Raw genomic sequence first — 25,077 nt, 5'->3', positions numbered from 1 at the left:
TGTGTGAGTCTATTGGTCTCTATGTGAGTCTGTGGGTCTCTGTGTGAGTCTATGGGTCTCTATGTGAGTCTATGGGTCTCTGTGTGAGTCTATGGGTCTCTATGTGAGTCTATGGGTCTCTATGCGAGTCCACGGGTCTCTGTGTGAGTCACAGTTGACTGATGCCGACACCCTCCCCTCCTGCCCGCTAGCTGAACCAACAGCTTGAATTACTTATAATTGTTCATCTTATTGAGTGTTTAGAAGCCCGATAGGAAGACTCCACACACACAATATTCTAGGCTTGGATTACACACGGCAGGGAGGGAGTGGGGGAGGGGCTGGGGAGAGAGGGGGATAAGGGGGCGTGGTTTTGTGACGTTCCTATAAATGCCGAGCGCGTGGCACTGGGCCACGCGCTCACTTGTGAAGAGCTTGCAAGGAGCACAAGCGGCGTTGGTGGCGGTGGTACGCAACATGAACAATGGCAACCGCGTGGTACGGCAGTCTCTCGTCTCTCTCTCTCTCTTTTCTCTATCCCCTCACGCGCGCTCGCACGCTCTCATCGATGACTGGGATTGACGTCTAGCGTGCGGGCTATATAGGCTGTGTGTAAGAGTTCTGCGGACATGAGGCCGTCTGGAACGCTCCTCCCTTTCGATTGAAGGGAAGCCTCTTTGAGCAATGTACATTGTTTTTTTTAAAAAAAAATCATAATATGTAATGACGAATTAATTTTTTTAGAACTGCTTTATTGTTGTTGTTGTTGATGATGTGTTTCGTTTTTTGTATTTCCACCCCCCCCCACCTCCGATTAACGTAAGTGTGCATAAGGATGATTTTTTTACCGTATATTCTTGGTTCTTTGGGTAAAGTCACCACCACGTAGAAGGGAAACAATAAAATAATAAAAATACATATAAAACAATACAATTCTCACGACGTTTCGACTGCTTGTGTTGCAGTCGAAACGTCGTGAGAATTTTATTGTTTTATATGTGTTTTTATTATTTTATTGTTATCCCTTCTAACGTGGTGGTGATTTTACCCAAAGAACCAAGAATAATAATTTTATTGTTTTACAATAATTTTATTGTTTTATATTTTTATTATTTTATTGTTTCCCTTCTAACGTGGTGGTGACTTTACCCAAAGAACCAAGAATAATAATTTTATTGTTTTACAATAATTTTATTGTTTTATATTTTTATTATTTTATTGTTTCACTTCTAACGTGGTGGTGACTTTACCCAAAGAACCAAGAATATGAATAACTGCAGTCACGAAAGCTTTAAATCAACAATTGATTTATTTACTTTTTCAATTAAAGCTTTCGTGAATGCAGTAATTCATATTCTTTGCTCTTTCGGTAAAGTCACCACGTTGAAGGGAAACAATAAAATAATAAAATATATTTATAAAACAATAAAAAAATTCTCACGACGTTTCGACCATAACGCAAACGGTCATCATCAGGTGACCTTTAACGTGGCGACTTTACCGAAAGAGCTAAGAATATTATTTATTTACTGTTAGTTTTTGCCTGTTTTATTTTTTTTTGCTGGCTGGCCATTAATTTGTTTTTATATTCTTAGCTTTTTCGGTAAAGTCACGTTGAAGGGAAAACAATGTTTTATATATATATTTTATTATCTTATTGTTTCCCTTCAACGTGGTGACTTTACCGAAAGAGCTAAGAATATGAATTTACTGCAGTCACGAAAGCTTTAAATCATTAATTTGTTGCGTGGCTTCTTGCGGTAAGGTCACGTAGGTTTAAAAAAAATATATAAACTTTATATATATTTAAAAAAATGAAGTTAATCACTAAATCACGATGTTTCGGAGCTTCCGTCATCAGCTGCCAATGGTCACAGCAGAAACAGGTCCCTGCAGGGTGGGCTGGTAGGACAAGTCTCTGCGCTGTCTATTGCTGATTTTACACCCCAACAGCACGAGATTTCACTTCGTTAAAGTATCGAAAGGGGACGGACGGACGGACACATCAATCTATTGCAGGCTGGTACACTCAGTTTACAAGTTCGTTCCTACCAGTATAATCGTGGTGAGTAGAGAGAGTGAGAGAGAGAGAGGGAGAGAGAGGGGGATCTCTTTGTGACGTACAGGGTAAGAAAGGGGGAGGAGCCAGGAAGACTGGCGGAAGCTTCTAGTGTTTCCTCCGTCACGTCGTGATTTAGCGATTAACTTTAATTTGTTTTTAGGTTTTTTTACCCACGTGACTTTGCCGACAGAAACCAAAGAGTATGGATCATTGCAGTCACGTAAAACTTCACATCTAGAATTGGCCATTAATTTATTTTTATTTTTACTTTATTTAATTCGGTTCGGGAGAGAATGCAAAGCCTCGACCGAGTCTCAAGACTCATTTTCAGGAGGGTCCAGCCAACGTTGGTTGCAGTCGTAGTGGTCTGATGCTTTGCTGCTGCTGCTGTTATTGCTACGTGTTTTGTGTGTGATGTCAGCTGAGTGATTTGCAGGAGACTTGAGTGTTGGTGGCTGAGCATTGGGGGAGTTGTGTTTTGGCGAATGCGGGTTATGTTGTTGTATGTTGGGGGGGTTGTTTTGGGGGTTTTTTTACAGCGAAAGGGAGAAAACAGGATAGCCCATAGGCAACCCGTGCAGAACAGGGATTAGAGAATATAATACTCCACTCACTCACTCTGTAGAACAGGGGGAGATCACACAAACTCCACTCACTCACTCTGTAGAACAGGGGGAGATCACACAAACTCCACTCACTCACTCTCTAGAACAGGGGAAGATCACACAAACTCCACGCACTCATTATAGAACAGGGGTAGATCACACAAACTTCACTCACTCAGTCTGTAGAACAGGGGGAGGTCATACAAACTCCACTCACTCACTCTCTAGAACAGAGGGAGATCATACAAACTCCACTCACTCACTCTCTAGAACAGGGGGAGATCACACAAACTCCACTCACTCACTCTGTAGAACAGGGGGAGATCACACAAACTCCACTCACTCACTCTCTAGAACAGGGGAAGATCACACAAACTCCACTCACTCACTCTGTAGAACAGGGGGAGATCACACAAACTCCACTCGGTCTGTAGAACAGGGGGAGATCACACAAACTCCACTCACTCACTCTCTAGAACATGGGGAGATCACACAAACCCCACTCACTCACTCACTCTGTAGAACAGGGGGAGATCATACAAACTCCACTCAGTCTCACTCTGTAGAACAGGGGGAGATCACACAAACTCTACTCACTCACTCTCTAGAACAGGGGGAGATCATACAAACTCCACTCACTCAGTCTGTAGAACAGGGGGAGATCACACAAACTCCACTCACTCACTCTATAGAACAGGGGGAGATCACACAAACCCCACTCACTCACTCACTCTGTAGAACTGGGGGAGATCACACAAACTCAACTCACTCAATCTCTAGAACAGGGGGAGATCACACAAACTCTACTCACTCACTCTCTAGAACAGGGGGAGATCACACAAACTCCACTCACTCTGTAGAACAGGAGGAGATCATACAAACTCCACTCACTCTCACTCTATAGCACAGGGGGAGATCATACAAACTCCACTCAGTCTCACTCTGTAGAACAGGGGGAGATCACACAAACTCTACTCACTCACTCTCTAGAACAGGGGGAGATCATACAAACTCCACTCACTCAGTCTGTAGAACAGGGGGAGATCACACAAACTCCACTCACTCACTCTATAGAACAGGGGGAGATCACACAAACCCCACTCACTCACTCACTCTGTAGAACAGGGGGAGATCACACAAACTCAACTCACTCAATCTCTAGAACAGGGGGAGATCACACAAACTCTACTCACTCACTCTCTAGAACAGGGGGAGATCATACAAACTCCACTCACTCTGTAGAACAGGAGGAGATCATACAAACTCCACTCACTCTCACTCTATAGCACAGGGGGAGATCACACAAACTCAACTCACTCAGTCTGTAGAACAGGGGGAGATCACACAAACTCCACTCTCTCTCTAGAACAGGGGGAGATCACACAAACTCCACTCACTGAGTCTGTAGAACAGGGGGAGATCATACAAACTCCACTCACTCACTCTCTAGAACAGGGGGAGATCATACAAACTCCACTCACTCACTCTGTAGAACAGGGGGAGATCACACAAACTCCACTCACTCACTCTCTAGAACATGGGAAGATCACACAAACTCCACTCACTCACTCTGTAGAACAGGGGGAGATCACACAAACTCCCCTCACTCACTCACTCTGTAGAACAAGGGGAGATCATACAAACTTCACTCACTCAGTCTGTAGAACAGGGGCAGATCATACAAACTCCACTCAGTCTCACTCTGTAGAACAGGGGGAGATCATACAAACTCCCCTCACTCACTCACTCTGTAGAACAAGGGGAGATCATACAAACTTCACTCACTCAGTCTGTAGAACAGGGGCAGATCATACAAACTCCACTCACTCACTCTCTAGAACAGGGGGAGATCATACAAACTCCACTCACTCAGTGTGTAGAACAGGGGGAGATCACACAAACTCCACTCACTCACTCTCTAGAACAGGGGGAGATCATACAAACTCCACTCACTCAGTGTGTAGAACAGGGGGAGATCACACAAACTCCACTCACTCACTCTGTAGAACAGGGGGAGATCATACAAAACTCCACTCACTCAGTCTGTAGAACAGGGGGAGATCACACAAACTCCACTCACTCACTCTCTAGAACAGGGGGAGATCATACAAACTCCACTCACTCACTCTGTAGAACAGGGGGAGATCACACAAACTCCACTCACTCACTCTGTAGAACAGGGGGAGATCACACAAACTCCACTCACTCACTCTGTAGAACAGGGAGAGATCACACAAACTCCACTCACTCACTGTGTAGAACAGGGAGAGATCACACAAACTCTACTCACTCTGTAGAACAGGGGGAGATCACACAAACTCCACTCACTCACTCTGTAGAACAGGGGGAGATCACACAAACCCCACTCACTCACTCACTCTGTAGAACAGGGGGAGATCATACAAACTCCACTCAGTCTCACTCTGTAGAACAGGGGGAGATCACACAAACTCGACTCACTCACTCTCTAGAACAGGGGGAGATCACACAAACTCCACTCACTCACTCTCTAGAACAGGGGGAGATCACACAAACTCCACTCACTCACTCTCTAGAGCAGGGGGAGATCACACAAACTCCACTCACTCACTTTCTAGAACAGGGGGAGATCACACAAACTCCACTCACTCTCTAGAACCGGGGGAGATCATACAAACTCCACTCACTCAGTCTGTAGAACAGGGGGAGATCATACAAACTCCACTCACTCACTCTGTAGAACAGGGGGAGATCATACAAACTCCACTCACAATGTAGAACAGAGTGAAATCATACAAATGCCACTCATTCACTCTGTAGAACAGGGGGAAATCATACAAACTCCACTCACTCACTCTCTAGAGAGGGGGAGAGAGGGGGGGGTGGGAGCTCTTTGTGACGTACAGGGTAAGAAAGGGGGAGGAGCCAGGAAGCCTGGCGGAAGCTTCTAGTGTTTCCTCCGACACGTCGTGATTTAGCGATTAACTTAAAAAAATTTTCCCACGTGACTTTGCCGACAGAAACCAAAGAGTATGGATCGTTGCAGTCACGTAAAACTTCACATCTAGAATTGGCCATTAATTTTTTCATATTTTTATTTTATTTAATTCGGTTCGGGAGAGAATGCAAAGCCTCGACCGAGTCTCAAGACTCATTTTCAGGAGGGTCCAGCCAACGTTGGTTGCAGTCGTAGTGGTCTGATGCTTTGTTGTTGCTGCGGCTGCTGTTATTGCTACGTGTTTTGTGTGATGTCAGCTGAGTGATTTGCAGGAGACTGAGTGTTGGTGGCTGAGCATTGGGGAAGTTGTGTTTTGGCGAATGCGGGTTATGTTGTTGTATGTTGGGGGGGTTGTTTTGGGGTTTTTTTTACAGCGAAAGGGAGAAAACAGGATAGCCCATAGGCAACCCGTGCAGAACAGGGAATAGAGAATATAATACTCCACTCACTCACTCTGTAGAACAGGGGGAGATCACACAAGCTCCACTCACTCAGTCTGTAGAACAGGGGGAGATCACACAAACTCCACTCACTCACTGTGTAGAACAGGGGAAGATCATACAAGCTCCACTCACTCACTCTGTAGAACAGGGGGAGATCACACAAACTCCACTCACTCACTGTGTAGAACAGGGGAAGATCATACAAGCTCCACTCACTCACTCTCTAGAGCAGGGGGAGATCACACAAACTCCACTCACTCACTCTGTAGAACAGGGGGAGATCACACAAACTCCACTCACTCACTCTCTAGAACAGGGGGAGATCACACAAACTCCACTCACTCACTCTCTAGAACAGGGGGAGATCACACAAACTCCACTCACTCACTTTCTAGAACAGGGGGAGATCACACAAACTCCACTCACTCTCTAGAACAGGGGGAGATCATACAAACTCCACTCACTCAGTCTGTAGAACAGGGGGAGATCATACAAACTCCACTCACTCACTCTGTAGAACAGGGGTAGATCATACAAACTCCACTCACAATGTAGAACAGAGTGAAATCATACAAATGCCACTCATTCACTCTGTAGAACAGGGGGAAATCATACAAACTCCACTCACTCACTCTCTAGAGAGGGGGAGAGAGGGGGGGGTGGGAGCTCTTTGTGACGTACAGGGTAAGAAAGGGGGAGGAGCCAGGAAGCCTGGCGGAAGCTTCTAGTGTTTCCTCCGACACGTCGTGATTTAGCGATTAACTTTAATTTTTTTACCCACGTGACTTTGCCGACAGAAACCAAAGAGTATGGATCGTTGCAGTCACGTAAAACTTCACATCTAGAATTGGCCATTAATTTTTTCATATTTTTATTTTATTTAATTCGGTTCGGGAGAGAATGCAAAGCCTCGACCGAGTCTCAAGACTCATTTTCAGGAGGGTCCAGCCAACGTTGGTTGCAGTCGTAGTGGTCTGATGCTTTGTTGTTGCTGCTGTTATTGCTACGTGTTTTGTGTGTGATGTCAGCTGAGTGATTTGCAGCAGACTGAGTGTTGGTGGCTGAGCATTGGGGGAGTTGTGTTTTGGCGAATGCGGGTTATGTTGTTGTATGTTAGGGGGGTTGTTTTGGGGGGTTTTTTCAGCGAAAGGGAGAAAACAGGATAGCCCATAGGCAACCCGTGCAGAACAGGGATTAGAGAATATAATACTCCACTCACTCACTCTGTAGAACAGGGGGAGATCACACAAGCTCCACTCACTCAGTCTGTAGAACAGGGGGAGATCACACAAACTCCACTCACTCACTGTGTAGAACAGGGGAAGATCATACAAGCTCCACTCACTCACTCTGTAGAACAGGGGGAGATCACACAAACTCCACTCACTCACTGTGTAGAACAGGGGAAGATCATACAAGCTCCACTCACTCACTCTCTAGAGCAGGGGGAGATCACACAAACTCCACTCACTCACTCTGTAGAACAGGGGGAGATCACACAAACTCCACTCACTCACTCTCTAGAACAGGGGGAGATCACACAAACTCCACTCACTCACTCTCTAGAACAGGGGGAGATCACACAAACTCCACTCACTCACTTTCTAGAACAGGGGGAGATCACACAAACTCCACTCACTCTCTAGAACAGGGGGAGATCATACAAACTCCACTCACTCAGTCTGTAGAACAGGGGGAGATCATACAAACTCCACTCACTCACTCTGTAGAACAGGGGTAGATCATACAAACTCCACTCACAATGTAGAACAGAGTGAAATCATACAAATGCCACTCATTCACTCTGTAGAACAGGGGGAAATCATACAAACTCCACTCACTCACTCTCTAGAGAGGGGGAGAGAGGGGGGGGTGGGAGCTCTTTGTGACGTACAGGGTAAGAAAGGGGGAGGAGCCAGGAAGCCTGGCGGAAGCTTCTAGTGTTTCCTCCGACACGTCGTGATTTAGCGATTAACTTTAATTTTTTTACCCACGTGACTTTGCCGACAGAAACCAAAGAGTATGGATCGTTGCAGTCACGTAAAACTTCACATCTAGAATTGGCCATTAATTTTTTCATATTTTTATTTTATTTAATTCGGTTCGGGAGAGAATGCAAAGCCTCGACCGAGTCTCAAGACTCATTTTCAGGAGGGTCCAGCCAACGTTGGTTGCAGTCGTAGTGGTCTGATGCTTTGTTGTTGCTGCGGCTGCTGTTATTGCTACGTGTTTTGTGTGATGTCAGCTGAGTGATTTGCAGGAGACTGAGTGTTGGTGGCTGAGCATTGGGGAAGTTGTGTTTTGGCGAATGCGGGTTATGTTGTTGTATGTTGGGGGGGTTGTTTTGGGGGTTTTTTTACAGCGAAAGGGAGAAAACAGGATAGCCCATAGGCAACCCGTGCAGAACAGGGATTAGAGAATATAATACTCCACTCACTCACTCTGTAGAACAGGGGGAGATCACACAAGCTCCACTCACTCAGTCTGTAGAACAGGGGGAGATCACACAAACTCCACTCACTCACTGTGTAGAACAGGGGAAGATCATACAAGCTCCACTCACTCACTCTGTAGAACAGGGGGAGGTCACACAAACTCCACTCACTCACTGTGTAGAACAGGGGAAGATCATACAAGCTCCACTCACTCACTCTCTAGAGCAGGGGGAGATCACACAAACTCCACTCACTCACTCTGTAGAACAGGGGGAGATCACACAAACTCCACTCACTCACTCTGTAGAACAGGGGGAGATCACACAAACTCCACTCACTCACTCTCTAGAACAGGGGGAGATCACACAAACTCCACTCACTCACTCTCTAGAACAGGGGGAGATCACACAAACTCCACTCACTCACTCTCTAGAACAAGGGGAGATCACACAAACTCCACTCACTCACTCTCTAGAACATGGGGAGATCACACAAACCCCACTCACTCACTCACTCTGTAGAACAGGGGGAGATCATACAAGCTCCACTCACTCACTCTGTAGAACAGGGGGAGATCACACAAACTCCACTCACTCACTGTGTAGAACAGGGGAAGATCATACAAGCTCCACTCACTCACTCTCTAGAGCAGGGGGAGATCACACAAACTCCACTCACTCACTCTGTAGAACAGGGGGAGATCACACAAACTCCACTCACTCACTCTGTAGAACAGGGGGAGATCACACAAACTCCACTCACTCACTCTCTAGAACAGGGGAAGATCATACAAGCTCCACTCACTCAGTCTGTAGAACAGGGGGAGATCACACAAACTCCACTCACTCACTCTCTAGAACAAGGGGAGATCACACAAACTCCACTCACTCACTCTATAGAACATGGGGAGATCACACAAACCCCACTCACTCACTCACTCTGTAGAACAGGGGGAGATCATACAAACTCCACTCAGTCTCACTCTGTAGAACAGGGGGAGGTCACACAAACTCCCCTCACTCACTCACTCTGTAGAACAAGGGGAGATCATACAAACTTCACTCACTCAGTCTGTAGAACAGGGGCAGATCATACAAACTCCATTCTCTCACTCTCTAGAACAGGGGGAGATCATACAAACTCCACTCACTCACTCTCTAGAACAGGGGGAGATCACACAAACTCCACTCACTCACTCTCTAGAACAGGGGGAGATCACACAAACTCCACTCACTCACTCTCTAGAACAGGGGGAGATCACACAAACTCCACTCACTCACTCTCTAGAACAGGGGGAGATCACACAAACTCCACTCACTCACTCTGTAGAACAGGGGGAGATCACACAAACTCCACTCACTCACTCTCTAGAACAGGGGAAGATCATACAAGCTCCACTCACTCAGTCTGTAGAACAGGGGGAGATCACACAAACTCCACTCACTCACTCTCTAGAACAAGGGGAGATCACACAAACTCCACTCACTCACTCTATAGAACATGGGGAGATCACACAAACCCCACTCACTCACTCACTCTGTAGAACAGGGGGAGATCATACAAACTCCACTCAGTCTCACTCTGTAGAACAGGGGGAGGTCACACAAACTCCCCTCACTCACTCACTCTGTAGAACAAGGGGAGATCATACAAACTTCACTCACTCAGTCTGTAGAACAGGGGCAGATCATACAAACTCCATTCTCTCACTCTCTAGAACAGGGGGAGATCATACAAACTCCACTCACTCACTCTCTAGAACAGGGGGAGATCACACAAACTCCACTCACTCACTCTCTAGAACAGGGGGAGATCACACAAACTCCACTCACTCACTCTCTAGAACAGGGGGAGATCACACAAACTCCACTCACTCACTCTCTAGAACAGGGGGAGATCACACAAACTCCACTCACTCACTCTCTAGAACAGGGGGAGATCACACAAACTCCACTCACTCACTCTCTAGAACAGTGGGAGATCACACAAACTCCACTCACACTCTGTAGAACAGGGGCAGATCACACAAACTCCACTCACTCTCTAGAACAGGGGGAGATCACACAAACTCCACTCACTCAGTCTGTAGAACAGGGGGAGATCACACAAACTCCACTCACTCACTCTGCAGAACAGGGGGAGATCACACAAACTCCACTCACTCACTCTCTAGAACAGGGGGAGATCACACAAACTCCACTCAGTCATTATAGAACAGGGGTAGATCACACAAACTTCACTCACTGAGTCTGTAGAACAGGGGGAGATCACACAAACTCAACTCACTCACTCTCTAGAACAGGGGGAGATCATACAAACTCCACTCACTCACTCTATAGAACAGGGGGAGATCACACAAACTCCACTCACTCACTCTCTAGAACAGGGGGAGATCACACAAACTCCACTCACTCACTCTCTAGAACAGTGGGAGATCACACAAACTCCACTCACACTCTGTAGAACAGGGGCAGATCACACAAACTCCACTCACTCTCTAGAACAGGGAGAGATCATACAAACTCCACTCACTCACTCTCTAGAACAGGGGGAGATCATACAAACTCCACTCACTCACTCTCTAGAGCAGGGGGAGATCATACAAACTCCACTCACTCAGTCTGTAGAACAGGGGGAGATCATACAAACTCCATTCTCTCACTCTCTAGAACAGGGGGAGATCATACAAACTCCACTCACTCACTCTCTAGAACAGGGGGAGATCACACAAACTCCACTCACTCACTCTCTAGAACAGGGGGAGATCACACAAACTCCACTCACTCACTCTCTAGAACAGGGGGAGATCACACAAACTCCACTCACTCACTCTCTAGAACAGTGGGAGATCACACAAACTCCACTCACACTCTGTAGAACAGGGGCAGATCACACAAACTCCACTCACTCTCTAGAACAGGGGGAGATCACACAAACTCCACTCACTCACTCTCTAGAACAGGGGGAGATCACACAAACTCCACTCACTCAGTCTGTAGAACAGGGGGAGATCACACAAACTCCACTCACTCACTCTGCAGAACAGGGGGAGATCACACAAACTCCACTCACTCACTCTCTAGAACAGGGGGAGATCACACAAACTCCACTCACTCATTATAGAACAGGGGTAGATCACACAAACTTCACTCACTGAGTCTGTAGAACAGGGGGAGATCACACAAACTCAACTCACTCACTCTCTAGAACAGGGGGAGATCATACAAACTCCACTCACTCACTCTATAGAACAGGGGGAGATCACACAAACTCCACTCACTCACTCTCTAGAACAGGGGGAGATCACACAAACTCCACTCACTCACTCTCTAGAACAGTGGGAGATCACACAAACTCCACTCACACTCTGTAGAACAGGGGCAGATCACACAAACTCCACTCACTCTCTAGAACAGGGAGAGATCATACAAACTCCACTCACTCACTCTCTAGAACAGGGGGAGATCATACAAACTCCACTCACTCACTCTCTAGAGCAGGGGGAGATCATACAAACTCCACTCACTCAGTGTGTAGAACAGGGGGAGATCACACAAACTCCACTCACTCAGTGTGTAGAACAGGCGGAGATCACACAAACTCCACTCACTCACTCTCTAGAACAGGGGGAGATCACACAAACTCCACTCACTCACTCTCTAGAACAGGGGGAGATCACACAAACTCCACTCACTCACTCTCTAGAGCAGGGGGAGATTATACAAACTCCACTCACACTGTAGAACAGGGGAAGATCACACAAACTCCACTCACTCCCTCTCTAGAACAGGGGGAGATCATACCAATTCCACTCACTCTCACTCTGTAGAACAGGGGGAGATCATACAAACTCCACTCATATTTTAGAACAGAGGGAGATCATACCAATTCCACTCACTCTGTAGAACAGGGGGATAACATACAAACGCCACTCAATCACTCTCACTCACTCACGCTCCGACTCGTCATCTTACTCTGCCTCTAGAAACAGTCACGGATTAAATACACTTTTGTTCTTTCGGTAAAGTCACGTGGGTAGAAAATAAATTAAATAATAGAATACGACGTTTCGATTGCTACACAAGCAATCGTCATCAGGTACACACAGACAGGCAGACATGCAGAGAGACAACACACCGAGAGAGACACACAAGCAGAGAGACAACACAGAGACACAGAGAAACACAGAGAGAGACACACAAGCAGAGAAACAACACAGAGACACAGAGAAACACAGAGAGAGACACACAAGCAGAGAGAGACACACACAACATAGACACACAGAGACACACAGAGAGAGACACACAAGCCGAGAGAGACAACACAGACACACAGAGAGAGAGACACACAACATAGACACACAGAGAGAGACACACAAGCAGAGAGAGACTAACACAGAGAGAGACACAGAGAGAGAGACACACACAGAGACACGCAACATAGACACACAGAGACACACAGAGAGAGACACGCAACCAGAGAGAGACTAACACAGAGAGACACACAGAGAGAGAGACACACAGAGACACGCAACATAGACACACAGAGAGAGAGAGACACACAACATAGACACACAGAGAGAGACACACAAGCAGAGAGAGACTAACACAGAGAGAGACACACAGAGGGAGAGACACACAGAGACACGCAACATAGACACACAGAGACACACAGAGAGAGACACACAAGCAGAGAGAGACTAACACAGAGAGAGACACAGAGAGAGAGACACACAGAGACACGCAACATAGACACACAGAGAGAGACACACAAGCAGAGAGAGACTAACACAGAGAGAGACACACAGAGAGCTGTGGATAAAGGAGAGAGAGCTGTGGATGGAGAGAGAGAGCTGTGGATGAAGGAGAGAGAGAGAGCTGTGGATGAAGGAGACAGAGAGCTGTGGATGAAGGAGAGAGAGAGAGAGCTGTGGATAAGGGAGGGAGAGCTGTGCATGGAGAGAGAGCTGTGGATGAAGGAGAGAGAGAGAGCTGTGGATGAAGGAGAGAGCTGTGGATGAAGGAGAGAGCTGTGGATGAAGGAGAGCTGTGGATGAAGGAGAGAGAGCTGTGGATGAAGGAGAGAGAGCTGTGGATGAAGGAGAGAGAGCTGTGGATGAAGGAGAGAGAGAGAGAGCTGTGGATGAAGGAGAGAGAGCTGTGGATGAAGGAGAGAGAGCTGTGGATGAAGGAGAGAGAGCTGTGGATGAAGGAGAGAGAGAGAGCTGTGGATGAAGGAGAGAGAGCTGTGGATGAAGGAGAGAAAGCTGTGGATGAAGAAGAGAAAGCTGTGGATGGAGAGAGCTGTGGATGAAGGAGAGAGAGAGCTGTGGATGAAGGAGAGAGAGCTGTAGATGAAGGAGAGAGAGCTGTGGATGAAGGAGAGAGAGCTGTGGATGGAGAGAGAGAGAGCTGTGGATGAAGGAGAGAGAGCTGTGGATGAAGGAGAGAGAGCTGTGGATGAAGGAGAGAGAGCTGTGGATGAAGGAGAGAGAGCTGTGGATGAAGGAGAGAGAGCTGTGGATGAAGGAGAGAGAGCTGTGGATGAAGGAGAGAGAGCTGTGGATGAAGGAGAGAGCTGTGGATGGAGAGAGAGAGCTGTGGATGAAGGAGAGAGAGCTGTGGATGAAGGAGAGAGAGCTGTGGATGAAGGAGAGAGAGCTGTGGATGAAAGAGAGAGAGTTGTGGATGAAGGAGAGAGAGCTGTGGATGAAGGGGAGAGAGCTGTAGATGAAGGAAAGAGAGCTGTGGATGAAGGAGAGAGATGTGGATGAAGGAGAGAGAGCTGTGGATGAAGGAGAGAGAGCTGTGGATGAAGGAGAGAGCTGTGGATGAAGGAGATAGAGAGCTGTGGATGAAGGAGAGAGAGTTGTGGATGAAGGAGAGAGAGAGCTGTGTGATGTACAGGGAGCTGTGGATGAAGGAGAGAGAGAGAGCTGTGGATGGAGAGCTGTGGATGAAGGAGAGAGAGAGAGCTGTGGATAGAGAGAGAGCTGTGGATGAAGGAGAGAGAGTTGTGGATGGATGAAGGAAGGAGCTGTGGATGAAGGAGAGAGAGTTGTGGATGAAGGAGAGAGAGTTGTGGATGAAGGAGAGAGAGTTGTGGATGAAGGAGAGAGAGAGAGTTGTGGATGAAGGAGAGAGAGAGAGCTGTGGATGAAGGAGAGAGAGCTGTGGATGAAGGAGAGAGAGAGAGTTGTGGATGAAGGAAGGAGCTGTGGATGAAGGAAGGAGCTGTGGATGAAGGAGAGAGAGTTGTGGATGAAGGAGAGAGAGCTGTGGATGAAGGAGAGAGAGAGCTGTGGATGAAGGAGAGAGAGAGCTGTGGATGAAGGAGAGAGAGCTGTGGATGAAGGAGATAGAGAGCTGTGGATGACGGAGAGAGAGAGTTGTGGATGAAGGAGAGAGAGAGAGCTGTGTGATGTACAGGGAGCTGTGGATGAAGGAGAGAGAGAGAGCTGTGGATGGAGAGCTGTGGATGAAGGAGAGAGAGAGCTGTGGATAGAGAGAGAGCTGTGGATGAAGGAGAGAGAGAGTTGTGGATGAAGGAAGGAGCTGTGGATGAAGGAGAGAGAGTTGTGGATGAAGGAGAGAGAGTTGTGGATGAAGGAGAGAGAGCTGTGGATGAAGGAGAGAGAGCTGTGGATGAAGGAGAGAGAGAGAGCTGTGGATGAAGGAGAGAGAGCTGTGGATGAAGGAGATAGAGAGCTGTGGATGAAGGAGAGAGAGAGTTGTGGATGAAGGAGAGAGAGAGCTGTGTGATGTACAGGGAGCTGTGGATGAAGGAGAGAGAGAGCTGTGGATGAAGAGCTGTGGATGAAGGAGAGAGAGCGCTGTGGATAGAGAGAGAGCTGTGGATGAAGGAGAGAGAGAGTTGTGGATGAAGGAAGGAGCTGTGGATGAAGGAGAGAGAGTTGTGGATGAAGGAGAGAGATCTTCTTTGGTTCTTTCGGTAAAGTCACGTAGAATGATAATAAAATAATAAATTGATAAAATAAAATAACACAATAATATTCTCACGACGTTTCGGCCACAACACAAGCGGCCTTCATCAGGTGAAGGGGCAGAGACTGTCTGGTAGGACAGCGCTGGAGTGAAAGAGCCACGTTCAGATACGGCCTTTAAGCTGTGTGAGAGGAACAAAGCGCCTTGACAAAGGAATTAGCATATAATTTAGCATTGAAATGGCTGAATGATTAGCTTGTGACTGGTCACAGAAATAGCTATGTTAAAAGTTAAAGCATACACACCCGCAGAGGCACCCATTGCTAAAGGGATTAGCATATAATTTAGCATTGAAATAGCTAAGTTAAGGCATACACATCTTGACAATGGAATTAGCATAGAATTTAGCATTGAGATAGCTGACTGATTAGCTTGTACCTGCTGCAGAAATAGAGCTTGTACCTGCTTTAGAAATAGCTACGTTAAAGTCAGAGCATACACATTCACCGAGGCCCTTAGTACAAATTAAACAGGAGAATTTAGCATTGAAATAACTAGGCGAATCCAGCATTGAAACAACTGAGTGATTAGCTAGTGACTGGTCACAGAAATGACTACACATCTGAACTATTCACAGTACTATATAGTGAACCAATAAAAACTAAAATATAAATTACCTTCATGTTATCAATAAACTCTATATTCTCCAATCAGCTAAGCTACCAACAATAAGTCGTTATATATCACAATGCTATATGGCGAAAAAATGGGTGGATTCTAACCCTCAAATTTCAGCACCACGGGCCCCGTTCAGACGGACGAGTTCGTCCATGGTCGGAACAGAGGAGGGGGAGAGAGACAGCTGCGAGGCCCTAGTATGCTCCATATTGTAAAACTATACCATTAACCGTGGTGTGAGAGGTATTAAGACAATGGGTGCCTCTGCGGGTGTGTATGCTTTAACTTTTAATATAGCTATTTCTGTGACCAGTCACAAGCAAATCATTCAGCCATTTCAATGCTAAATTATATGCTAATTCCTTTGTCAAGGCGCTTTGTTCCTCTCACACAGCTTAAAGGCCGTATCTGAACGTGGCTCTTTCGCTCCAGCGCTGTCCTACCAGACAGTCTCGCCCCCTTCACCTGATGAAGGCCGCTTGTGTTGTGGCCGAAACGTCGTGAGAATATTATTGTGTTATTTTATTTTATCAATTTATTATTTTATTATCATTCTACGTGACTTTACCGAAAGAACCAAAGAAGATGAATCATTGCAGTCACGAAAGCTTTAAATCGGAAGGAGAGAGAGTTGTGGATGAAGGAGAGAGAGTTGTGGATGAAGGAGAGAGAGTTGTGGATGAAGGAGAGAGAGAGCTGTGGATGAAGGAGAGAGAGAGCTGTGGATGAAGGAGAGAGAGAGAGTTGTGGATGAAGGAGCTGTGGATGAAGGAAGGAGCTGTGGATGAAGGAGAGAGAGAGTTGTGGATGAAGGAGAGAGAGAGTTGTGGATGAAGGAGAGAGAGTTGTGGATGAAGGAGAGAGAGAGCTCTGAAGGAGCTGCCGATGTGGTGGTGGTGGAATGAAAGGCACGGGATGCTTCACCTGCGCCTCCGCCTGTCGATGTGGAGAGATTGGCTCGCTATAAATATATACGAGGCACAAACCGGTAACCGGTTTGGTTTATTTCCGCATGCGGTTGACCAGTTATGCTGAATGTAACCCTATTGTGAACCCACATTGTAGTTGCATGTTTTACCCACACTGACTCCTCCCACCTTCTCTTTAGCTCCACCCCCAGGTGGCTCCAAAGGGTGCTGCTGCTGCTGCTGCTGTCGGCAGGCACGGTGCACGCACGCCAGACATGCATCCCCGTCAACACCACCATACAACTGGAGCGCGCCGACTGCCAAGAATGCACCGCCGTTAACACCACCACGTGCGCCGGCCATTGCATCACCTGGGTGAGGAGCGTGAAGTTTGTGGTGCCGATTCACGCGGTTGGCTACGTACGGTGCTAAAAGAAGTTCAACATACGAACTACACCAAGGCCTCATCTTCTTTGGTTCTTTCGGTAAAGTCACGTAGAATGAGAATAAAATAATAAATTGATCAAATAAAATAAAATAACACAATAAAATTCTCACGTCGTTTCGGCCACAACACAAGCGGCCTTCATCAGGTGAAGGGACGAGACTGTCTGGAGGACAGCGCTGGAGCGAACAAATCCACTCTCAGACCGCGACCTTTAAGCTGTGTGAGAAGAAACAAAGCGCCTTGACAAAGGAATTAGCAAATAATTTAGCATTGAAATGGCCGAGTGATTAGCTTGTGACTGGTCACAGAAATGGCTATGTTAAAGTTAAAGCATACACATCCGCAGAGGCACCCCTTGACAAAGGAATTAGCATAGAATTTAGCATTGAAATAGCTAAGTTAAAGTATACACATCCGCAGAGGCACCCCTTGACAAAGGAATTAGCATAGAATTTAGCATTGAAATAGCTGAGTGATTAGCTTGTGACTGAGCTATTCACAGTAACTGGGTATACACTGCACTATATAAGGCCGTGATTACAATATGCATTTGGATATTTAGATACGCTCGAAACAATCTCTTCCGCAATATGTCGCTATTAAAATAGATTTTGTGTTTACATGATCGTTGGCTACGGTTGTGCTTTATAAATCCCTAATCTCTGCCATTGCATACAATGAAACAATAGCAAAAACACAGAGCGATGTAATACAACAATAACACTCTCTTAGACATTATTGTTAAAATATAAATAAAAAGTCCATCCCCATTTGTTAGTGAATTTTTTTATATATATTAGGCAGGAAATTAGTTTTCAAATTTATATTTTTTTTCCTGGGGGATTTGGCGGTGGGGGTACCCCCAGACCCCCTGGAAGATTTGGTCATCCCCCCAATGTTCACTCCATGGCTACGGCCTTGATCTACACTCTACACAACTACTCACTATTACACACCACGGTGAAACACTACACTTTATACTAAACTACTATAACACTACTACTCACTATTACACACCACTATGAAACACTACACTTTATACTAGGCTACTATAACACTACTACACACTATTACACACCGCTATGAAACACTACACTTTATACTAGCCTACTATACACTACTACACACTATTACACACCACTATGAAATACTACACTTTATACTAGGCTACTGTACACTACTACTCACTATTACACACCACTATGAAACACTACACTTTATACTAGGCTACTATAACACTACTACTCACTATTACACACCACTATGAAACACTACACTTTATACTAGCCTACTGTACACTACTACTCACTATTACACACCACTATGAAACACTACACTTTATACTAGCCTACTGTACACTACTACACACTATTACACACCACTATGAAACACTACACTTTAAACTAGGCTACTATAACACTACTACACACTATTACACACCACTATGAAACACTACACTTTATACTAGGCTACTATAACACTACTACTCACTATTACACACCACTATGAAACACTAGACTTTGTACTAGCCTACTATAACACTACTACTCACTATTACACACCACTATGAAACACTAGACTTTGTACTAGCCTACTATAACACTACTACTCACTGCGTAGACCACTCTACATAACTATACTAATATATACCATACACTACACCACAGCGCTACGCTACGTTGGGAACTGATTTCTTGAGAACCGGTCTTTGGTGTTCAGTTATTTGATCCTTCCCCCGGCACCTCCGGTTAGCACGGTTGGCCACGTACGGCGCGAAAGAAGTTCAACGTGCTGAACGTCAGTAGGCTTTCGCGACCAATATTATTCATAATAAAGGTGTTTTGGGTTAGATCGCGTTTATTTATAATTGTGTCGTAACCCTCCACCACCCGACACGGCCAATCAGCAAAACAAAAAGTGTCACGTTGACAAAAAGACAAAATAGTTCACTACTTTAGCCCACCGGTGTGTTGAAGAGTGAATCCACAACATTTACAATGTTTGAGTAGCACTGTGACGTTTCGCTGGTAAATACATCCAGCATCATCATCGGGCAATTCGCCGGAATGGTGAATTGCCCGATGAACGTACTGCGCAATTAGACAAAGGGTAGACCCTCCATGTGACTTTCCCACCACTCGTCACGGTCATCAAGCACTCTCCAGAGACGGCTTTTCTTAGAGCCCTTTAAGTCTCCGCTGGTGTTGGACCAGAGGACGCCAAAAGACGTACAACTCAAAAAACAGCGCACTATCAGAGTATTGAGGGCTCGGGGTGAGCATTTACATTATGAGACCTCCTTTGCCAGTAACAAGATATAGTAATAGGTTTTCACCCTTTTAACTGGCACAAAAACTGACACCTTTTATTCAAGGCATCATGTTTGCAATAACCACAACACAAGCAGTCAAAATGCAAACAAAAAGAGACAACTCTGATAATAATAATATTGGCACTGTCCTTGAATTTGATTGGTCCACACCAGAGACGGCTTTTCTTAGAGCCCTTTAAGTCTCCACTGGTGTTGGACCAGAAGACGCCAAAAGGCGTCACACAACTCAAAAAACAGCGCACTATCAGAGTATTGAGGGCTCGGGGTGAGCATTTACATTATGAGATCTCCTTTGCCAGTAACAAGATATAGTAATAGGTTTTACCCTTTTAACTGGCACAAAAACTGACACCTTTTATTCAAGAAGGCATCGTGTTTGCAATAACCACAACACAAGCAGTCAAAATGCAAACAAAAAGAGACAACTCTGATAATAATAATATTGGCACTGTCCTTGAATTTGATTGGTCCACACCAGAGACGGCTTTTCTTAGAGCCCTTTAAGTCTCCACTGGTGTTGGACCAGAAGACGCCAAAAGGCCTCACACAACTCAAAAACAGCGCACTATCAGAGTATTGAGGGGCTCTGGGTGAACATTTACATTATGAGACCTCCTTTGCCAGTAACAAGATATAGTAATAGGTTTTAGCCTTTTAACTGGCACAAAAACTGACACCTTTTATTCAAGAAGGCATCGTGTTTGCAATAACCACAACACAAGCAGTCAAAATGCCAACAAAAAGAGACAACTCTGATAATAATAATATTGGCACTGTCCTTGAATTTGATTGGTCCACACCAGAGACGGCTTTTCTTAGAGCCCTTTAAGTCTCCACTGGTGTTGGACCAGAGGACGCCAAAAGGCGTCACACAACTCAAAAAACAGCGCCACTATCAGAGTTATTGAGGGGCTCTGGGTGAGCAAAGGAGGTCTCACAATGTAAGAGAATACGTTTCTACTTTAATTAAATTGACTTTTTTGATGAATGTTTTATCCTACAACGTCAAGAGTGTGCAGCGCCGCATTGAACACCGCGCTACAATTACGACAATAGTTTAAAGAGATTTGAAGCGTCTTTTAGGGGGGGGGGGGGTTTTGGGGGGGGCGGGGGGAGGAGGGGGTAGAGCTTTGTGACGTCATGTTTGAGGGGGAGGAGTCTGACTTTTTGTGACGTCATGTTTGAGGAGGGGGAGGGTCTGACTTTTTGTGACGTCATATTTGAGGGGGGGCGCGGCAGAGCTTTGCGACGTCATATTTGAGGGGGGGGGGGCAGAGCTTTGTGACGTCATATTTGAGGGGGGGTGAGAGTCTGACTTTTTGTGACGTCATATTTGAGATGGGGGGGCAGAGTTTTGTGACGTCATATTTGAGGGGGGGGGAGAGTCTGACTTTTTGTGACGTCATATTTCAGATGGGGGGGGCAGAGTTTTGTGACGTCATATTTGAGGGGGGGGGGAGAGTCTGACTTTTTGTGACGTCATATTTGAGATGGGGCGGGGCAGAGTTTTGTGACGTCATATTTGAGAGGGGGGGGAGAGTCTGACTTTTTGTGACGTCATATTTGAGATGGGGGGGGGGGGCGGGGCGGGGCAGAGCTTTGCGACGTCATATTTGAGGAGGGGGCGGCGGGTGGGCGTTCTGACTTTTTGTGACGTCATATTTGAGGAGGGGGGGAGGGGGCGTTCTGACTTTTATGTGACGTCGCGTGACGAAAGGCGGCGGGGGGGGGGGGGGGGGGCGTGGGCGTGGGCGTGGGCGTGGGCGTGGTCAAAAATCGCGTGACGTCACTTACGGACGACCTCCCCACCCACCACCACCACCCCTACCACCCCTACCACCCACCGCAGGATTTGAACAGCCCCCTGGAGTTCCTGCTGCCGGCGACGGCGCCCAACAACCACGTGTGCACCTACGGGCGCGTGTCCTACCGCAGGGCCCTGCTGCGGGGGTGCCCCCGCGGCTCCGACCCGGCGCTCCTCTACCCCGTGGCCGAGGAGTGCCGCTGCTCAGCCTGCGACTGGCGCACCACCGACTGCACCGACCGCAGCCTCGAGCCCGGATATTGTCGCGGTGGTGGTGGTGGCGGTGGTGGTGGCGGTGGTGGTGGTGGGGGTGGTGGTGGTGGTGGTGGTGGTGTTGGTGGTGATGTTGGTGGTGTTGGTGGTGGTGTTGGTGGTGGTGGTGTTGGTGGTGGTGTTGGTGGTGGTGTTGGTGGTGGTGTTGGTGGTGTTGGTGGTGGTGTTGGTGGTGGTGTTGGCGGTGGTGTTGGTGGTGTTGGTGGTGGTGTTGGTGGTGGTGTTGGCGGTGGTGGTGGTGTTGGTGGTGGTGTTGGTGGTGGTGTTGGCGGTGGTGTTGGTGGTGGTGTTGGTGGTGGTGTTGGCGGTGGTGTTGGTGGTGGTGTTGGTGGTGTTGGTGGTGTTGGTGGTGGTGTTGGTGGTAGTGGTCATGGTGGTCATGATGTTGGCAGTGGTGATGATGGCGGTGTTGGTGATGGTGGTCACAGTGGCAGTAACGGTGGTGGCCGTGGTGGTGGTGTTGGCGTTGGTGGCGGTGGTGTTGGCAGAAGCGGTTGGGGAGGAGGTCATAGTGGGCACGGGGATGGCAGTGGTAGTGTTGGTGGTGGTGGCGGTGTTGGTGGGGGTGATGGCAGTGGTGGTGTTGGTGGTGGTGGAGGTGTTGGCGGTGGTGGTGTTGGTGGGGGTGATGGCAGTGGTGGTGTTGGTGGTGGTGGAGGTGTTGGCGGTGGTGGTGTTGGTGGGGGTGATGGCAGTGGTGGTGTTGGTGGTGGTGGAGGTGTTGGCGGTGGTGGTGTTGGTGGGGGTGATGGCAGTGGTGGTGTTGGTCGTGGTGGTGGTGGTGGTGGTGGTGGTGCTGGTGGTGGTGCTGGTCGTGGTGGTGCTGGTGGTGGTGCTGGTGGTGGTGCTGGTGGTGGTGATGGTGGTGGTGATGGTCGTGGTGGTGATGGTCGTGGTGGTGATAGTCGTGGTGGTGGTGATGGTCGTGGTGGTGGTGATGGTCGTGGTGGTGGTGTTGCTGATGCTAGCAGTGGTGGCGATGGCAGTGTTGGTGTAGGCGGCGGCGTGGGCGGCAGCAGTCGTGGCTGGGGACGAGAATGGGATGAACGGCGAACTCCACTCCACACCGGCGGCGCCGGTGGTGCCGGCGGTGGCGTCGGCGCCAACAACACCGACGCCTGGGCTGGAGGGCGCCGAGGGCACAGCGATGTCGCCGGTGCTCACACCGGCGTCGGCAGCGGTGGCAGGGGCGGCGGATGCAGAGGCCGCGGCCGCGCCGGCGCCGGCGCCGGCGCCGGCGCCGGCGGCAACCGTAGCTGGGCAGGAGGCTCGAGGCGGCGGTGCCGGCACCGAGCCGCGGCTCCCCGCCGGGGCGGCCGCCGCTACCGGGGCGGCCGCGGCCGGGGGAAAGTTTCAGGGCGGGCGCAGAGGGCCCGGGGATCGACGCCACACGGCACCGACGGCGATGGTGGGGGCGGTCGGGGCGTCCGTGCAACCGACGGCAAGCGCTCGCCCTCGGCATGTCGTGGGGGGCAGGGGGGGCAGGGGGGGGGCAGGGGGGTGAGCGGCGCTTCGGAGAATCGGTCTTGGGCTGGCGGGGCATCCTTGGTCGAGACTCGATCCGGGTGATCGAGCCGCGGCGAAATGCGATTTATCGTGAATGACATGTTTTTGCGAATGCCACGGCGATATCAGTGCAGAACCATGGGGGGGGGGGGGGGGGGGGGAGAATGGTTTGACCCATAAACACCGCTCATGTAGAACAGGGAGAATGGTTTGACCCATAAACACCCCTCATGTAGAACAGGGAATAATGGTTTGACCCATCAATACCCCTCATATCGAACAGGGAGAATGGTTTGACCCATAAACACCCCTCATGTAGAACAGGGAGAATGGTTTGACCCATCAATACCCCTCATGTAGAACAGGGAATAATGGTTTGACCCATAAACACCGCTCATGTAGAACAGGGAGAATGGTTTGACCCATGGACAACCCTCATGTAGAACAGGGAGAATGGTTTGACCCATGGACAACCCTCATGTAGAACAGGGAGAATGGTTTGACCCATCAATACCCCTCATGTAGAACAGGGAGAATGGTTTGACCCATAAACACCGCTCATGTAGAACAGGGAGAATGGTTTGACCCATAAACACCCCTCATGTAGAACAGGGAGAATGGTTTGACCCATAAACACCCCTCATGTAGAACATGACAATGGCTTGACCCATGAACAACCCTCATGTAGAACAGGGAGAATGGTTTGACCCATAAACACCCCTCATGTAGAACAGGGAGAATGGTTTGACCCATCAATACCCCTCATGTAGAACAGGGAGAATGGTTTGACCCATAAACACCCCTCATGTAGAACAGGGAGAATGGTTTGACCCATAAACACCCCTCATGTAGAACATGACAATGGTTTGACCCATAAACACCCCTCATGTAGAACAGGAAGAATGTTTTGACCCATAAACACCCCTCATGTAGAACAGGGAGAATGGTTTGACCCATAACCACCCCTCATGTAGAACAGGGAGAATGGTTTGACCCATAACCACCCCTCATGTAGAACAGGGAGAATGGTTTGACCCATAACCACCCCTCATGTAGAACAAGGAGAATGGTTTGACCCATAAACACCCCTCATGTAGAACAGGGAGAATGGTTTGACCCATAAACACCCCTCATGTAGAACAGGGAGAATGGTTTGACCCATAAACACCGCTCATGTAGAACAGGGAGAATGGTTTGACCCATAAACACCCCTCATGTAGAACATGACAATGGCTTGACCCATGGACAACCCTCATGTAGAACAGAGAGAATGGTTTGACCCATAAACACCCCTCATGTAGAACAGGGAGAATGGTTTGACCATTCAATACCCCTCATGTAGAACAGGGAGAATGGTTTGACCCATAAACACCCCTCATGTAGAACAGGGAGAATGGTTTGACCCATAAACACCCCTCATGTAGAACAGGGAGAATGGTTTGACCCATAAACACCCCTCATGTAGACAAGGAAAATGGTTTGACCCATAAACACCCCTCATGTAAAACAGGGAGAATGGTTTGACCCATAAACACCCCTCATGTAGAACAGGGAGAGTGGTTTGACCCATGGACAACCCTCATGTAGAACAGGGAGAATGGTTTGATCCATAAACACCCCTCATGTAGAACAGGGAGAATGGTTTGACCCATAAACACCCCTCATGTAGAATAGGAATAATGG

General features: G+C 47.9%; 1 protein-coding gene across 1 annotated transcript; it reads left to right on the top strand.

Annotated features, from left to right (window-relative positions):
* The first annotated feature begins 350 nt into the window (after positions 1-350).
* LOC116958695 (uncharacterized) lies at positions 351-23,547 on the top strand. The gene is made up of 3 exons (XM_032981429.2): positions 351-477; positions 17,232-17,406; positions 21,661-23,547. The coding sequence occupies exons 1-3, from the start codon at positions 464-466 to the stop codon at positions 23,455-23,457; spliced, it is 1,986 nt and encodes a 661-aa protein (XP_032837320.2). The 5' UTR covers positions 351-463; the 3' UTR covers positions 23,458-23,547.
* The last annotated feature ends 1,530 nt before the right edge of the window (positions 23,548-25,077 follow it).

This window comes from Petromyzon marinus, chromosome 80 (assembly GCF_048934315.1).
Source record: "Petromyzon marinus isolate PM22_M1 ecotype Great Lakes invasive population chromosome 80, UKy_Petmar_22M1.pri1.0, whole genome shotgun sequence".
Lineage (NCBI taxonomy): Eukaryota > Metazoa > Chordata > Hyperoartia > Petromyzontiformes > Petromyzontidae > Petromyzon > Petromyzon marinus.
This window is presented reverse-complemented; position numbering and strand designations above follow the sequence as displayed.